Source organism: Onychostoma macrolepis, chromosome 09, assembly GCF_012432095.1.
Source record: "Onychostoma macrolepis isolate SWU-2019 chromosome 09, ASM1243209v1, whole genome shotgun sequence".
Lineage (NCBI taxonomy): Eukaryota > Metazoa > Chordata > Actinopteri > Cypriniformes > Cyprinidae > Onychostoma > Onychostoma macrolepis.
In genome coordinates, this window is record NC_081163.1 from 26,272,499 (window position 1) to 26,290,268 (window position 17,770).

General features: G+C 35.8%; 2 protein-coding genes across 3 annotated transcripts; one reads left to right on the top strand and one right to left on the bottom strand.

Moving 5' to 3' along the window:
• Positions 1 to 160: 160 nt before the first annotated feature.
• cir1 (corepressor interacting with RBPJ, CIR1) lies at positions 161 to 7,589 on the bottom strand. Its single transcript, XM_058788095.1, has 10 exons — positions 7,373 to 7,589; positions 7,031 to 7,125; positions 6,785 to 6,858; positions 6,522 to 6,535; positions 6,149 to 6,201; positions 6,026 to 6,074; positions 5,792 to 5,909; positions 3,969 to 4,075; positions 3,579 to 3,664; positions 161 to 2,268 (listed from the first exon to the last, which is right to left on the bottom strand). The coding sequence occupies exons 1-10, from the start codon at positions 7,442 to 7,444 to the stop codon at positions 1,581 to 1,583; spliced, it is 1,356 nt and encodes a 451-aa protein (XP_058644078.1). The 5' UTR covers positions 7,445 to 7,589; the 3' UTR covers positions 161 to 1,580.
• An 844-nt stretch (positions 7,590 to 8,433) lies between these two features.
• On the top strand, positions 8,434 to 17,715 carry scrn3 (secernin 3). 2 transcript variants are annotated; one of them, XM_058788108.1, is made up of 8 exons: positions 8,434 to 8,599; positions 9,753 to 9,909; positions 10,055 to 10,236; positions 12,509 to 12,708; positions 12,797 to 13,009; positions 14,707 to 14,869; positions 15,230 to 15,410; positions 15,704 to 17,714. In XM_058788108.1, exons 2-8 carry the CDS (start codon positions 9,754 to 9,756, stop codon positions 15,863 to 15,865), a joined length of 1,257 nt encoding a protein of 418 aa, XP_058644091.1. In that variant the 5' UTR covers positions 8,434 to 8,599; position 9,753; the 3' UTR covers positions 15,866 to 17,714. The 2 variants fall into 2 exon arrangements, with proteins under 2 accessions (XP_058644091.1, XP_058644092.1); XM_058788109.1 differs by lacking the exon at positions 8,434 to 8,599 and having other exon boundaries at positions 9,754 to 9,909; positions 15,704 to 17,715.
• The last annotated feature ends 55 nt before the right edge of the window (positions 17,716 to 17,770 follow it).

Below are 17,770 nucleotides of genomic sequence, written 5' to 3' on the forward strand. Positions count from 1 at the left end.
ATGTGCTCGTATTATGCGTATAAACCATGCGCTCTGAATGAAAAACATGTCGTGCTGTGAATATTTTTGTTGCCGCTTTTCACATGTAGGCCTACCTTTTTTGAATTTTGAACGCCGACACTTCAACATGAGGAGCGGAATCAGTGGATTTTGTATTGATTTATATTAATATATTCAGTTACAGTTCAGTTCCGTTGCTTATACTGGAAAATTAAAAACAAAATTCATTGCAGCTAAACACATAAATAGCCTAATAAACTCACCCTGAATTTAAATCAAGATACAATTCCTAAGAAACTACCAAACAGCCACCAAAATAAAACTCCAAAATTAGTGTAAAAATAATTTAAACAACCATTTTCAGTCGTCTTTGAGATGAAAAATTTTGAATGTGGTCGAGGTTGAAGAGTAACTAGAGTTTTGTGTCACATTCATTATACATTTATTTGACATATTTTTGAATTTACAAGGAGTATAAACATTTAAGGTGAGGAAGAAGCTAAAAAATTATAATTAAATCAACTTGAACAGGCTGCAAAATGAATCATTGAGAGTTATACAGTATTTTGAGAGTTGTACAGTACAATCTCAGTATTGTGTGTAGAATAGGCTATATAACCTCTTGTAAAAAAGACTCAAAGAGTCAAACAAACGTTACATTTTGGATGGGCTAAACGCTAAAAGAAAAGGCAACCAGGACTACAGCAAATATTGAAAAAAAAAAAAAATGAAAGTGTCAAACTATATTTTAATTGTGCTCTTTAACAGGTTCCGTTTCTACATTCTCAGAGCGCCCTCTTCTGGAGAAATTCTCAGAGCTGCCTGTAAATGGGAAACAAATGGAAAAGCCGCACAAAACAAATAATTTACCAAAAAATTTCAGATTCTCTCATCATTTTTCATCATCATCCCTCAAGTCGGTCCAAACCCTTATGCATTTAGAAAAGGAAATTTAAAAATATATACATTTAAACAGCTAATATTTCCACACAACAGCAGTTGTGACATCTATGAAGCTCCAAAATGAAGAAAAAAAAAAAACACTTCTGTATTCCGAGTCTTCTGAATATAAATTTATTTGACAAACAGAACACTTTAGTTAATATTAAAGTTAATATTCACTGAAAATCTTCCCCTTTCCTGCTCTCAATACCAATTATTATCAGATGTCAATAGTTCTCAGGTGACCCAGAGATGTTTTAAAGAAAGGGGGGAATTATTTACATGAATAATGACTTGAATTTTGGTTTGTTTGTCACATAAAAGGTATTGTATGACTCCAGAAGACGTGTAATACCAGACAAGAACCACCACAAAGACTCATTTTAAGGTGCTGCTTTGTCATTTTGGAGCTTGACAGCCACATTCTATATTAAGTTTATTAAAAAAAAAAAAAAAAAAAAATTATATATATATATAAATTAGGCCAAAGAGTAGACCAGAGTATTTATATAAAAAAAAAAAAAAAAAACTCACAGTGCTTAGGTTTTGGAACAACATGAGGGTGAGAAAATGATGTACGAAGTTTGATTTGAATGAATCCTTTAATCAGAGACAAGACAGTGACCATCCACTTCCAGCTATTTCCCTCTGCTGCGTTCTGTCCTCTTCTCTGCATCTCTACTATCACTTCTGCTGCGTTTTTCACTGCCCCTCCCTCGTTCCCGACTGACACTCCTCCTCCTGACATTTCTATCAGAGTTTCTTTCTCTTTCCCGACTTCTGCTTCTTTCCCTCTTGCCCTTGTCACGTTCTCCGCTCCTGTCTCTTCTCTCTCTCACTCTCTCCCTGCTCGTGCTCCTGTATCTCTCCTTACCTCTCTCTTTCTCATCTCTCCGTCGCTGAGGGCTCCTGCTTTGTTCTCTCCTCCTCTCCCTACTCCTGCTCCTGTGTCTATCTTTACCTCTCTCTTTGTCGTCCCTCCATCTCTCTCTGCTGTGCTTGTTGTCTGGTGACCTCTGAACTCTGTGCTCATTGTGTTTTGAATGTGCGTGTTTGGAGTCCAGACTGTGGGTGCGTTCTTTCTCCTGCTCTCTCTCAGAGCTGCTGTCACTGGTTGAGTTCCTCCTTCTCTTGCTCTTCTTCTTGGCTTTCTTTCCGGAGGGTTTCTCATCCTCAGAGTCGCTGCTGCTGTCACTGCTGTCTGATGAGCTGCTGGATGAACACTCACTCTTGGCTTGTTTCTTTTTCTGCTTCTTTTTGCTCTTCTTTTTCTCCTTTTTACTCTTTTTCTTCTTATCCTTTTTCTTTTCAAGACGGTCAAGTTTTCTAAAAAGAAGAAGGGGATGAGATTAAACAGGCTGCAGACTGATTGGTCATTATAGTATATTGTGGACATTTTCCATTTTTTCCAGCATTTAAAGGTTTGGATCAGTACGTTTTGTTTGTTTGTTTTTAAACAAATTAACACTTTTATTCAGCAAGGATGCATCAAATTGTCCAAAAGTGACAGTAAAGGCATTTATGGTGTTGCAAAAAAAATTCTATTTCACATAAATGCTGTTCTTTTTAATTTTATATTCATCAAAGAATCCTGAAATAAATGTAAAAAAAAGTATCATGGTTTCCACAAAAATATTAAGCAGCACATCCGTTTTCAACATTGATAATAATCAGAAATGTTTCTTGAGCAGCAAAATCAGCATATAAGAAAGATTTCTGGAGGATCATGTGACACTGAAGACTGGAGTAATGATGCTGAAAACTCAGCTTTGCATCACAGGAATAAGTTACATTTTAAAATATATATATATATATATTTTAAAAATGGTTATTTGAAATTAAAATAAGATTAAAGTTAATAAAATTTCACAATATTACTGTATTTACTGTCTTTTTGAACAAATAAGTACAGCCTTGGTGAGCATAACAGACATCTTTCAAAAACATTTTTATAAATCTTTCTTTCAAACTCCAAACGTTTAAACGGTGGTATATAATGTGTATATATGACCAATGTGCATTTTGGGCCTTTTTACTTTTTTTGTGTGTGTGTGTGTGTTAATAAATTACAAAAACACAAATGGAAGGCTAATGCATATTTATGTTAAACAGCTACTTGCCTGCACTGAAATTAGTTTTTAAAGAATTAAAAAAACAAATACAGATATTTTACTTTTCAATCTCCAAAAAAAAAAAATTCTAAAAAAAAATTCTAAAAATAAATAATCTTTTTCATTTAATTTTTTTCCCCATTTCATCGTATTGGTAACACTTTATTTTAAGGTCCAATTCGCACTATAAACTAGTTGCTTATTAGCATGCATATAAAGAGCCAGTATGCTGGTAATTAGTACTTATAACACACATATTAATGTTTTATTCTGCACCAGCATATTCTAGATCCCTTAATCCACACTATACCTAAACTTTATAACTACCTTACTAACTACTAATAAGCAGCAAATTAGGAGTTTATTGAGGCAAAGTCATAGTTAATAGTTAACAGTGAGAAATCATCCCCAAACTAAAGTGTGACCATTTTATTTACAACGATTTATGTTAATAGTAATCAGACGATCAATTGTATTATTATGAAGACAGCTGGTTGTGTACGTGTAATAAATAATTACTCATACCTAAGCAGTTTCTGCTTTTGTTTGGTAGTCAGAGACTTCAGGAACTCCACCTCAGGGTCGTCCTCTTCCTCACTGGCCACAAGCTCCTGAAGCACACACACACACACACACACACACACACACACAATCACTAGGTCCACTTGCTGACCATACATATACAAGAGGCCAATCACAAAGGCACTTTTGTGTAGAAGCACAGTGTGAAATACAGCATGTCTCGTCTCTCTTGCAATTGTAGTTGTTGGTCTCATCAGTTCTAGTCTAACCCTTTAACCGACGGGAATCGCTCCTGAGCCATCCATTCAATAATTGGACGTTTTCCTGCAATCACACGCTGAGCTCCAGGCATGGATATCATGGGTCATATTTGGGCAGGGACCTGGAGATTACCTGTGCTGGATCACTCATGGTGCTGTCCCTCCCAAGGACACATTTCTTCAGCGCAAACCCACTGTTTCGCATCTCTGCCATTAACTCGGAGGGGTGCATTGACGGACCTGTTAGGACAAATCACTCTTTCAGAACAAATAATGTATGATCATGCCCCCCCTCTGAGAGATGTACACTAGCGGCTTTGTTAACACAAAGACACATCAAATCAACTCCCTCGTCTCCCAGCTGGGTAAGGCGTACACAGTATCATTCTGCAGAAGCAGAGGTTTCAACCAATCAAAACAACAAATAATAACGTTTTCCCACCAACACAAGAGTAGTATCTATCTCCGCTCTGCTGCAACATACATATTACTGTACTGACTCTCTCGGGAGACACTGCCAGTGCCACCACATTGATTTATTTGAATAACAGAAACACAACAACACAAACTGAGAGAAAAGTATCAAAGTACACCACACTACTTCTACCAACTCTAAGTTAAAGGGATACTTCAGCCAAAAATGAACATTTTGTGCTTATTTTCCCCACTTATGTTGTTCTAAAACTATTTTGAGAAATATCAGCGGTTTACTTGTCAAATTCTGTCCAAGTCAGGGTTGTTTGGTTCCCTATGTTCTTTTAAAAAAAAAAAAAAAAAACCTTCTCTTTTGTTTTGCAGAAGAAAGAAAGAGGATGTAAATGATGAAAGATGCTTATTTCTTTTTACATTTTGGGTGAAGCATCAAAGCAATTTTGATTTTATTCTGGAATCAGTGTTATTTTAGAATCATTGACATACTATTATAGTTCTTCTTTTTTTTTAAACCACTTTGTTTCACTTTAATTGTAATTCTGTTGCATGTTTTTGTCATGTTTATTAATCTTGTTTTTTTAAATAGTGTGTTAAATAATGTTTTAGCTCATTTAGTTTTAGTTATTTTAGTACTTCAAGGTAAACTAAATAAATTAGAAATGATGCCTTTTTTTTGTATTTTATGGTTTTAGTTTATAATAAAACCATAATAACCCTGTCTGGATTTGAGTTGACATGTTTGGGTAATGATAGTAGTTTGTGTATGAAATATTCCTTCATATTTTTATCCTTCAAAAGAAATGAATCATCTCATCAAGATGAAGATTTTCAGACACAATGCTACCATATGCTTCATATATTACAAGAGGTAAATGTTTGTAAGGTTAGCCTATATTAAAATAAAAATACTTTACCAGCATCATGTAAACAAATAGTTTACTAGATAATAGTAGATCATCTAAAATCTTAAAAACATGAAATGCACTTATATTTCTGCCTGACTGCCTCAGCTCAGTATAGTCACGACTGAAGGTTAGGGACTGTGTGGGTTCTAATGTTCAAACAGTGTTCTCCTGACATCCGTTTCATATGATGCCATTAGTCACATGGCATTGGCCCAAAAACACCTGTATTCAGAACTTGATATGAATGGGAATGTTTTGTCCTGGTATTGTAGAATTTCAAGGTGTAGTATTAGACACTACCGCCATCTACAGGTCTGAAAGTGTATATCAGCTCTAATATAAGAACAGCAAGTTGGACACCATCCCCCGGTTTCACAGACAAGGCTTAAGCCTAGTCCCAGACTAAAATGTAAATCTGAGCTGTTTCAGCTGAAAGAAACTTGCACTGATTGATCTTAAAATATATCAATGAAAACCAGTAATGTTTTTTTTCTAAGACACTTTATAAAAGTTACTTAAATGTCCTAATTCAGCTATGGCCTTATCCTGGCTTAGTCTAAGCCCTGTCTGTGAAACCAGGCCTATTTCTCATATATTGTATAAGGAAAGAGCCGTTTACCTGCTTCATCACTGGCCATAGAGCTGGCGTTGATCCCTGACAGGCCAAAGAGGGGACACTCACGATCCGTGTTCACGTGACCCCATTTATGACACTTAATGCAGCGCACATTCCGCACCTAAAACAATGAAAGAACAAGAAAACAAGCACAATGCCCACATCACTGCATTTAGACATTTGTGGATAAGTAAACGTAGTTAATCTGAAGGTGTAGAGCACAGAATGAAACATCACCTGAATGCCAAAAGGCTGATCTCGAATATTCATGTCATCCTTTGCATACCTGAGAAGACAGAAAATAAGCATTATGAAATGCATGAATGTGCAAATCTGAGAAGTGACGACTAGCGAACTTACTTTTCACGAGGAGCTACTTTCTGCCACTCAAACTTGTACTCAGATTCTCCTTCCTAAGGAGAAAAAAAGTGCAAGGTCATTTTAGGTGACACAAATTCACAAAATGCCTTCTTAACTCAGTTAAAAATCAAATTTTAAGAAATGTAATTATGAAATGAAACATTTTACAATTTACACATTTAGACAAAATTTTAGGTTTTTCAGTAAATGTTTGATCATGTTGATGATTAAGAAGTTGTATATCAAATACAATAAAGTAGGCTTTATGGGGTTAAACATACTTGATAAGTTTAATATTCATATTTAAAAGTTTGACAGCGCACAGTCCCTAATAATCAACAACAAACTTTAACGTAATGTAAACGAACATTACCTCTTTAGTCTCCTCTGGAGGAAGTTGGTGATGATATAGATAAAAGAAAAAAAGACAGGTGAATACATACACTTTCAAATAACTTTTTTTTTTTTTAGTTTCTTGGTTTTCTAACACTTTGAATTTGATCGAAAATCTTATATGTTTGTGTCACATGATGTGGACACGAATGATCAGTTATCATCCGTTACATTCAGTTAAAGACTTATCCTACAACAACATAAAGAATACATGAAGAATGTGGTAAACAGCAAGTTTATAACCTTTAGATGCTCCTGGAGGTGCTTCATACATGAAATTAAGGCCATTTTTCACTCGATCATCTCCCATCAGCAGTCTGGAATATAATACATACAAGAGACAAAGTTACAGGTAAAGACCTGATTATTTCCATAAAATCAGGGAACACCCGGACCCTTGCGGTTTTCAAAAGCATATTTCATTTAATGAGCTGATGTCTTTCCAGCACATGTGACTGCTGGATCTAGTCCTGTGTCCTCTCCTCTAACCTGTTGTTGTATGTGTCCTGCTCCTTCACGTAAGCCTGCATCAGTTCCTCCTGCTGCTTCTTCTCGAAGGTTAATTTTTGCTCTGCGATCCATACCTGAGAATCAGGGTTTAGGAGTTTAGCAGTTTCACTCTCAACACACAAATAAATGAATGTCTTCACCTGACAGCTTTCTATATGATTAGCTGATCAAACTGGGGGGAAAAAACATTATATCATTACAACCATATGATGTGTTTGTGACTAAATATATCTGCGTATCCAGTTAGAAACATAAGATCTGAACTAATGTTTACACCGTAGCAACAGTAACGTAGCTTGCTAGCTAAAACCTCCCGTTTACCTTCTTTATGTTGGATTTTGATGCAGGATGAAAATCTTTCTTGCACATGAAATTAGCAAAAGATTTCCCCATGTTTGACCACCAGCGTAACGATCAAATTGTTATTAAAAACTGTTATTAAAACCGTTTCCGTCGAACAACATCAAAACACCATCCGCGGCGCCTCTCTATGACGCAATGATGACAGCGACGCAAAAAAAGCACATCCAGGGTTCTTCTTCTTCACTGAGGTTTAACGGCGGCTTGCATCCAAGAGCGTTGCATTACCGCCATCTCCTGGATTATTCTTCTGCGATGTTACTCCAGCTCTTCTCTCGCCAGCCGGTGGCAGGCTAGTGAAGTGCATCTCGAACGCACTGAAATGAAATCAAAACAAGGGCCATACTGTACCTACAGAATACTATTATATTGCTCTCTGACTAAGCCAAATAACTGCTATGCGTAGATATAAATGTGGGAGAAATAAGTTCAACAATACATAAAAACATTATTAGATTAGAAAATGGGAAAGCTGTAAAATGAGCTAATGTTTATTTATTCATTTAATTATGTATTATTTATTTATACATACATAAATACATACATGCAGACATCCTAGCTGTATTTGTGAATCTTAATAAGTAGTAATAATAATAAATTATAAAAATTAATAAAAACTAAAAATTAAATACTTTTATTTTAATTTCAAAACGTACAGCGCATGTCATTATACATCATAATATTTCTTAAATAAATAAACAAACTGTCAAATCATCTGAATACATTAGTATACATGCGGTTCATTTTAATTTTATTGGTTTTCATTATTTTATATAATTGTATTTGCACTCCTATAATGTTTGTTATTTATATTATACTTTTTATATTATGGTGATTTATTTGACATTTTCAGTGCTTTGCAGTGTGTTTCGTGTTTGCGACAGCGAAATCAAATGCCAATCAGAAATGCCACTGCACAACCATGTGACTGATGCGCCGTTGCCCCGCCCACTTTACCCGCTGATTAAACACGCACGTGGATCGACTAGACTTATGTGTCAGACAGCTTGAGCGGATTGTTTGAGTAGTTATGAATCAGATAGTCGTGCATGCGGATTTGTGTCAAGGCTGCGGGGCAGTTATGTTTATGGAGAAAGGAAAAGGAAAGTAAACACATGTTTAATCTCATCGAACAGAGCAGCGATTCTCTTCGTACCTGGTATTTGTGTTAACGCTGAGTTGGACAAGGTAAATCAAATTATTTAAGGCTAATTACTGCTAATATTTGCTACCATATTAGTGGTAATGAATGTTTCGTGCAAAGGTCTGTATTAAGAGTTCATGCACGCTGTTGATGTGGTATATTTTGTGTAGAAAAAAAAGGTTCTAATTTCCTAATATTTCAAGGTCAGTGTTTTGTTCTGAATCAGTGATTGCCTTGTCATCTGTGCATACATAGAGATCTTGGTTTCGTTAACCCTATAATAGTTTTTCAGCACATGAACATTGGATGTTATTGGGCCAAAAAAATTTGAAATAATTTCCACTTGAATATTACTGTTTACCAGTGTTGGGAAGGTTACTTTGGAAATGTAGTAGGTTACAGATTACAAGCTACCCTATTCAAAATGTAATTCATAGTGTAACTATTTCAGTTACTTTATTCAAGTAATGTAACTGATTACATTATTATTTTTGATTACTTTTCTAAATAAATTCGAAGGAATGTTTTCAACCGTTAAACATTTTCAAACATTTAAAGCAAACATCTAAACATTTTAAGGGTTAACCTTACAGTAGGACTCAACACTGATTATTGTCAGACTTTCAAAGTCCTTCATCACTTGAATTAAGATTATAATAATTTAATTTTAAATCACAGCCATCACAAAATCAGTCTTTAGCACCTCTTTTTACTTTGAGATATATTTCTGAGGTTAAATACAGATTTAAAATCATAACAAGATATAGCTTAATAGCTACGATACTGTTTTGAAATCAAATCATCATAGCTATGACAGGAAACATTGGCATTTAGCAATGCTTTGGGGGAAAAAAGAAGTTAATCTTAAAAAATAAAGCGTATGTTTAAATCCAAATATGAAATAAAACAGTTATTAAATAAACGTGTCCTAAACTTGTGAAACATTACTGTCTCATATTTTAGAGCAGTCAGTGCAATTTGGAAAAGAAATCAATTAAATCTGTATGTGTGTGAAACTATTCAGATGTAACCCCCTTTGTAATCTGTAACGTTTTCATAAGTAACTGTAATTTTATTACACTTTTTTTGTAATCTGTACCAGATTACAGTTACATTTATTTTGTAATTAAATTACATAATTCTGCTACATGTAACTAGTCAGTCCCATACACTGCTGTTTGCATCTTTTTATTTCAGGATGTACCCAACCTCCTGCGACACATTTGTAGCCCTGCCTCCATCTACAGAGGGTCAGCGGATAGTCTTCGGGAAGAACTCGGACAGACCCTGCGATGAAGTTCAAGAGGTGGTCTACTTCCCTGCCAAACTCCATGAACCAGAAGAAAAAGTTGAGGTATCTCGAGAACTTCTGATACAGCTGTATTTTCTTCCACAGGCTTCAAATGAGTGTAGTGTACGCTTGATTGGGCTGATTATTAAACATAAAAGCACCCTGTCTTAGATGGACTATTCAATTATTCTCTTTGTCATGTGATCAGTGTACATATATAGAGATAGAGCAGGTGGCTCAGACATATGCAGTGGTTCTGAGTCGTCCCGCCTGGCTGTGGGGGGCAGAGATGGGGGCAAACGAGCATCAGGTATGCATCGGGAATGAGGCGGTTTGGGGGAAAGAGAGTGTGGACGATGAAGAAGCTCTCCTGGGCATGGATCTCGTCAGGTAATCCAAGAAACTATTTTTCCATTAAGTATTTCATATTCAGCATTAACTGATATTATTCAACTAGTACAGGTGCTGGTCATATAATTAGAATATCATCAAAAAGTTGATTTATTTCACTAATTCCATTCAAAAAGTGAAACTTGTATATTATATTCATTCATTACACACAGACTGATATATTTCAAATGTTTATTTCTTTTAATTTTGATGATTATAACTGACAACTAAGGAAAATCCCAAATTCAGTATCTCAGAAAATTAGAATATTACTTAAGACCAATACAAAGAAAGGATTTTTAGAAATCTTGGCCAACTGGAAAGTATGAACATGAAAAGTATGAGCATGTACAGCACTCAATACTTAGTTGGGGCTCCTTTTGCCTGAATTACTGCAGCAATGCGGCGTGGCATGGAGTCGATCAGTCTGTGGCACTGCTCAGGTGTTATGAGAGCCCAGGTTGCTCTGATAGTGGCCTTCAGCTCTTCTGCATTGTTGGGTCTGGCATATCGCATCTTCCTCTTCACAATACCCCTTAGATTTTCTATGGGGTTAAGGTCAGGCGAGTTTGCTGGCCAATTAAGAACAGGGATACCATGGTCCTTAAACCAAATACTGGTTGCTTTGGCACTGTGTGCAGGTGCCAAGTCCTGTTGGAAAATGAAATCTGCATCTCCATAAAGTTGGTCAGCAGCAGGAAGCATGAAGTGCTCTAAAACTTCCTGGTATACAGCTGCGTTGACCTTGGACCTCAGAAAACACAGTGGACCAACACCAGCAGATGACATGGCACCCCAAACCATCACTGACTGTGGAAACTTTACACTGGACCTCAAGCAACGTGGATTGTGTGCCTCTCCTCTCTTCCTCCAGACTCTGGGACCCTGATTTCCAAAGGAAATGCAAAATTTACTTTCATCAGAGAACATAACTTTGGACCACTCAGCAGCAGTCCAGTCCTTTTTGTCTTTAGCCCAGGCGAGACGCTTCTGACGCTGTCTGTTGTTCAAGAGTGGCTTGACACAAGGAATGTGACAGCTGAAACCCATGTCTTGCATATGTCTGTGCGTAGTGGTTCTTGAAGCACTGACTCCAGCTGCAGTCCACTCTTTGTGAATCTCCCCCACATTTTTGAATGGCTTTTGTTTCACAATCCTCTCCAGGGTGCGGTTATCCCTATTGCTTGTACACTTTTTTTCTACCACATCTTTTCCTTCCCTTCACCTCTCTATTAATGTGCTTGGACACAGAGCTCTGTGAACAGCCAGCCTCTTTTGCAATGACCTTTTGTGTCTTGCCCTCTTGTGCAACGTGTCAATGGTCGTCTTTTGGACAACTGTCAAGTCAGCAGTCTTCCCCATGATTGTGTAGCCTACAGAACTAGACTGAGAGACCATTTAAAGGCCTTTGCAGGTGTTTTGAGTTAATTAGCTGATTAGAGTGTGGCACCAGGTGTCTTCAATATTGAACCTTTTCACAATATTCTAATTTCCTGAGATACTGAATTTGGGATTTTCCTTAGTTGTCAGTTATAATCATCAAAATTAAAAGAAATAAACATTTGAAATATATCAGTCTGTGTGTAATGAATGAATATAATATACAAGTTTCACTTTTTGAATGGAATTAGTGAAATAAATCAACTTTTTGATGATATTCTAATTATATGACCAGCACCTGTATAATTCAAAATGTGTTGCCTGGTAATTAAAAATAATAATAATTTGTGTGTGTATTTGTATATTAGTACATATAAATACCAGTTACAATACATATGTTGAATAAAATGTGATTTCAGTATTTTAAAATTGCACTTAATCTGTTTTGCAGTAGAATATGGGCCCAATATTTTTAATGAAGTAAAATAATCCAAGATTGTATGGGCTTGTTCTGCATGGACATACAGTATTAATTTTATTTGTGCAGGTCTTTAAATAGGTATTGAAGGGATAGTCCACCCGAAAATAAAATAATCCACCATCATTTACTCATGTTTTTCCAAACTTGTATGACTTACTTTCTTGTGTGAAATGTAGAAGATATTTTGAAGAATGTTGATAACCAAACAGTTTTTCCCGTTTACTTTCATTGTATGGAAAAAATGTAAAAAGACAATGAAAGTCAATGAGAACCAAAACTGTTTGGTTACCAACATTTTTCAAAATATTGTCTTTATGTTCCTCGAAAGAAAGGAACTTATACATTTTGGGTAAACTTTGCTTTTAAATGCATTTTTAAACAAAGTGTTGGATGTTGTTTGTCTGTATGTAGGCTGGCTCTGGAGAGGGCCGACACTGCTCAGCAGGCTGTAGACGTGATAACAGGTCTACTGGAGAAACACGGCCAGGGAGGGAATTGTATGGAGGATGAGTGTGGATTCACCTACCATAACAGCTTCCTCATATCAGACCGCACAGAGGCCTGGGTGCTGGAGACTGCTGGGAAATACTGGGCAGCAGAGAGAGTGGAGGGTAAATCCTGAGTCATGCAACATTACAGCTTTAAACTGAAATAAATCGAAGCATTTAAAAGATCTGCTGCTGTTTCTCTCTCTTAAAGCCGGCTATCGGAACATCTCCAATGAGTACTCCATCACTACTAAAATCGATAGGGAGCACCAGGAGTTGAGGACGTATGCAGAGAAGCAGGGCTGGTGGAATGGAAAGGCTGAGTTCAACTTTGCTCAGGTTTACTCCTACTCCAATACAGCCCGGATCGAGGCCGCAGGAGGACGCTACTGTGAGGGCCGCAAACTTCTGCAGAAGAGCAAAGGTGGCTGTCAGTTTGGTTCATGCAAAGAGAATAATAGTGCCTTTTTTTTTTACAAAACAAATTATAATTTAATGTTTGTTTGTTTTTAATGAATGTTTTGGTCTCTGTAAACATGAGAATTCCTTCAGTCTAGACAATTTTTTATTTTTGTCTGTAATTTTGACTTTTGATTGCCTTCGTTTAGAATTAAAATAGTTTATACTTAATTGGATTTATTTGGTTTAAGAATCTGGACAAAGAAGCTGAAAATTAAAGGGGTGCTTGATTGCGATTTCACATTTATAACTTTAGTTAGTGTGTAATGTTGCTGTTTGAGCATAAACAATATCTGCAAAGTTACGACGCTGAAAGTTCAATGCAAACAGAGATAACGTCTTTTAAAATTCTGGCAGTTTAATGCCTACAAAAATGACTCGTAGGGACTACAACGAGCTACTTCCTGGGTTTGTGACGTCACAAACCCAGATAAAGCCAACCCCTGGGAACACGCAACGAAGGGGGCGAGGCCATGCTGCACTGCTTTAGAGAAGAGGAAGAGAAAACTAGGGGTGCACGTACAAATCTATTCATATATGAATTGCGATTCTGTCTTCTAACGATTCTAATGGATTCACAAGTTTCAAAATCAATGTTCTAAAGCAGCGGTTCTTAATCCTGTTCCTCGCGTCGCCCTGCTCTGCATATCTCTCTCTCTCTCTCATTCAGATCATCAGCTCCATCAATGAACTGTAATACACTATATAGACAGACAGATATGTTTCACATAACTATGAGAAGCGTTAAATATAGCACGCGTTTGCTGTGGTAGCAAGCAATACTTGCTGGCAAACACTTCTTACTGTTACAAAGTAAACAATTACCTTACAAAAATGCTACAATGCAATCATGTGTTCTGCTGTATTAAAGCTTTAATCAGGATAAAACCGTATAGTAGAAGCTAACATAAGCAGTAGCATTTACAAATAACAGCGTATCTAAAAGTATGAGACAACAACAAACAAAAAACATACCATTGAGAGCTGTGCTTGCACAGGTTCTGCGTGATCCTCTTCACTAATATTCTCTGCGTCTCAGTCGGACTCAAATTCATAAGCAATATTGACGACGCCATTGTTTACAATACAACCGGAGCACATTCTCAGGTGAGGGGTGTGACGTTTATACGTGCACTAGGCAGTTTAGCGAATCACAACACACTCAGCCAGCTAACCAATCTGAGCCCAATGCGTATTTCTGAGGGAGGGGCTTCATAAAAACAGGAAGTCATCGGAGCATTCAAAGGAGAAGGGACAGAGCAGTGTAGAATGAAGGTAAATTATGTGAAAAATAATGTTTTTTTTGTTTTTTTTAAACGAGGCATTAACACATGTTAGACTGCAACCCATAAACACAATCAAGCCTAGAAAAAAAGCAGTCAACCACCCCTTTAAGAGAATTGATCATTTTGAATTAGCAAAGTTCCATACATCCATTTGTGATATTTCATAGTTTTAATGACTTTACTTTTATTTTAATGTAGAAAATAATAATAAAGAACAAATAGATTTGTCAAACTTTTGACTAGTACAGTACCTCACTGTAAATTGCTATTTATGATTGTAAAGTAGATTATTTATTTTGTATAGATTATTTATGGACAGTTTTATAGAATTCTAAACTTGTTAGACAAGTTGTTCTGTCATTATAACGTCTTACAGGCCACATCACAGCAGAGACAATGATGGAGATTTTGAGAAATAAGGAAAGTGGAATCAACATGGAGGGAATGTTCATGACTACAGGAAGTATGGTGTCTGTAGTCCCAAAAGACCAAAATTTACCCGGCATCCACTTCTTCACTGCTACTCCAGACCCTGACCGGTACAGTACAACAGAGTCACTGATATTCACAAGAAACAGCTGTAATCAATGCAGACCTGCAGCAGTGTTTCCTGCTTTATAGGCATGTCACATAACTGCAGATTAGACATGATTTTTAAGATAAATTGTCAATTAGTTAATATATTGTGACTAATCCTAGTGGCAAACATCACTATTATTATTGCTTTAAATTTTAATTTATTTGCTATTTGCTTTGCCTGGTGGACGATACAACGTTGATTTATAAATTAAAAATTGAATTATGCAAATCAAATTATTGATGAATTAATCCTTTGTCAAATTCATGCACATGTAAACTGTAACTGTAAACATGCATATGTCTTGTTCTTTTGTCCACAGGTCTGTCTTCAAGCCGTTTATTTTTGTAGTGGACATAAAGCAGCTGAAGCATACGTGTTCTCCGTGTTTTGGAGAGGAGGATCCTGTGAAGAAGAAACCCCGTTTCCAGAGCAAGCCCAACCGCAAACACCCTCTGTTTCTGAAACACGAGGTGGCCGCCGCCATCATCGACAACACCGGGGTGAGCCACAAAATATTACAAAGCACAAAGTGTTTTTATACTGCCAGTATTTATTAAGTAAGCTCTGCTACAAAGTTCACATGCGTAGAGGTTAGCCAATCATAACAAAGGTCATTAACACATAAATCTTAAAGGTACAGTAGCCAAAACTGTTTTGGAGAGAAGTTTCCCCTAAAAAAACGAAATTACAAATGTTGTTTTGTGCAAGAAGAAATGCAGGAAATTTTTCATTTATCTCAAATAATGATAAACATTTATAATCTAAATTATTGTTTGTTTGTTTGTTTGTTCAGGAGAGAGGACAGAAGATCGTAGAGAAAATGAGAGCTCTGGAGAAGCAGAAGTTGGCAGAGATGGAGGAATATCTAACTAAGGGGATTGAAGATGCAACGCTGCTGGTTCATCTCTTCACAGACACTGTAGATGAGGAGTTTAGTATTTATAGCAACGCCTGAGACTTAGTTTACAATTAAAAAACATGAGTAGAATTAATTTGATTTTTGGGTGTTTCTTCAACAATGGGCACTTTTGGACCTGTGGACCCTTAATCACTTTGTCACTAGTTTCACTAACTTGCAGATTGATTGGAGTGGAGGCATAATAAAAATATTCAGGTCACAAGTGATATGAACAGAATATTCTGACACATCATATGTCTCAAAAATGTAATTTCTAGCTCGGCACTGAAGCTAATTGTATTTTATACTGATACTAAACTATATATGTATAACATAAGTCCCTTTTTTCTGATATAATCATAGTTTACCATGTAATTACTCATGGTTTTATAATTGGATTTTCATTGTTTAAGTTTATTCAGTCTGGTAACACTTTACAATAAGGTCCCATTAGTTAATGCATTAATTAACATTAACTAACAATGAGCTATACATTTGTTACAGCATTTATTCATCTTTGTTAACATTAGGTAATACAAATACAACAGTTCATTGTTAGTTCAGCTCAAGTTGTAAATGTTAAATTTAACAAACTAAAATTGATCATGTATTTTTCTTTGATAGTTCAAGTTGGCAAATGTAGTTAACCTATGTTAACGAATTGTAAAGTGTCACAAAATAAATCTTTTTTTAAATTTTTTATCTAAGACAAGTGTAAAACTAAAGTCTATATATAAACATCTTAAAATTAACAAATATAAATGAAGGCATGGTTAATAAAATCCAAGACAGTTTTAATGACCTTCATACAGCTTCATATTTAAAAACCACTCAACCCCTCAGACATAAAAGTTCCCAAAGTTGAATAAACACCCTTATACTGTTGCCAAGAGCTAGTTGGAGATGTCATTTGCACAATCATTTAGGCACTTACTGTATGTTTGAATATAATTTGAAATTATTGTACAGAAGGCAGTAATATATTTGAACTTGTTAATGGTTTAGTCACATTGTTCTCATTACTGAAATGTTACTAAAGTTAAACTAATGGTATGTTTTTACCGTTTTATAGTTTGTCAAGGATCTCAAATGTGACCCTGGACCACAAAACCAGTCTTAAGTCGCTGGGGTATATTTGAAGCAATAGCCAAAAATACATTGTATGGGTCAAAATTATCAATTTTTCTTTTATGCCAAAAATTATAAGGATATTAAGTAAAGATCACGTTCCATGAAGATATTTTGTAAATTCCTTACCGTAAATATATCAAAACTTAATTTTTGATTAGTAAAATGCATTGCTGAGAACTTCATTTGGACAAATTTAAAGGCAATTTTCTCAATATTTTGATATTTTTGCACCCTAGATTCCAGATTTTCAAATAGTTGTATCTCAGCCAAATATTGTCCGATCCAAACAAACCATACAACAATGGAAAGCTTGTTTATTAAAGAATTTACACTTAAGACAGGTTTTGTGGTCCAGGGTCACAAATGGGAAGTTTAAATTGTGTCTTTCATGCCTCATGTCCATGTGTTATGAAATCCAGTGCCAATTCCAGTCGTTTTAATTAGAGTATGTCTCTATGATGCACAGATATCCTATGCACTCAATAAACACTTAAAGCTAACTAATTAATCCCAAAAGGATTCACTTTGAGAAATGTTTGATTGTGTGAACATTACAACACTCAATAAAGTCCACACCACAAACACAATGAGCAAGTCTTTATTATTGTTTCATGGAATTCTGGTTTCAGTGACCAACGCAATATTGTTGTCACAGCTGATAAATAACATCAGTCTTGAAAGTGTTCTTTCAATAACAGCAGTGTTCTCTGTCACCTTCATCTGTTGGACTTTTCTGTGTAATCCAGAGAGAAACCAAAAAGTATCTGGAGAGGAAACGCAACCACTTCCTACCAATCAATTATGTGAAGATAATGAATCATTTGGAATGAA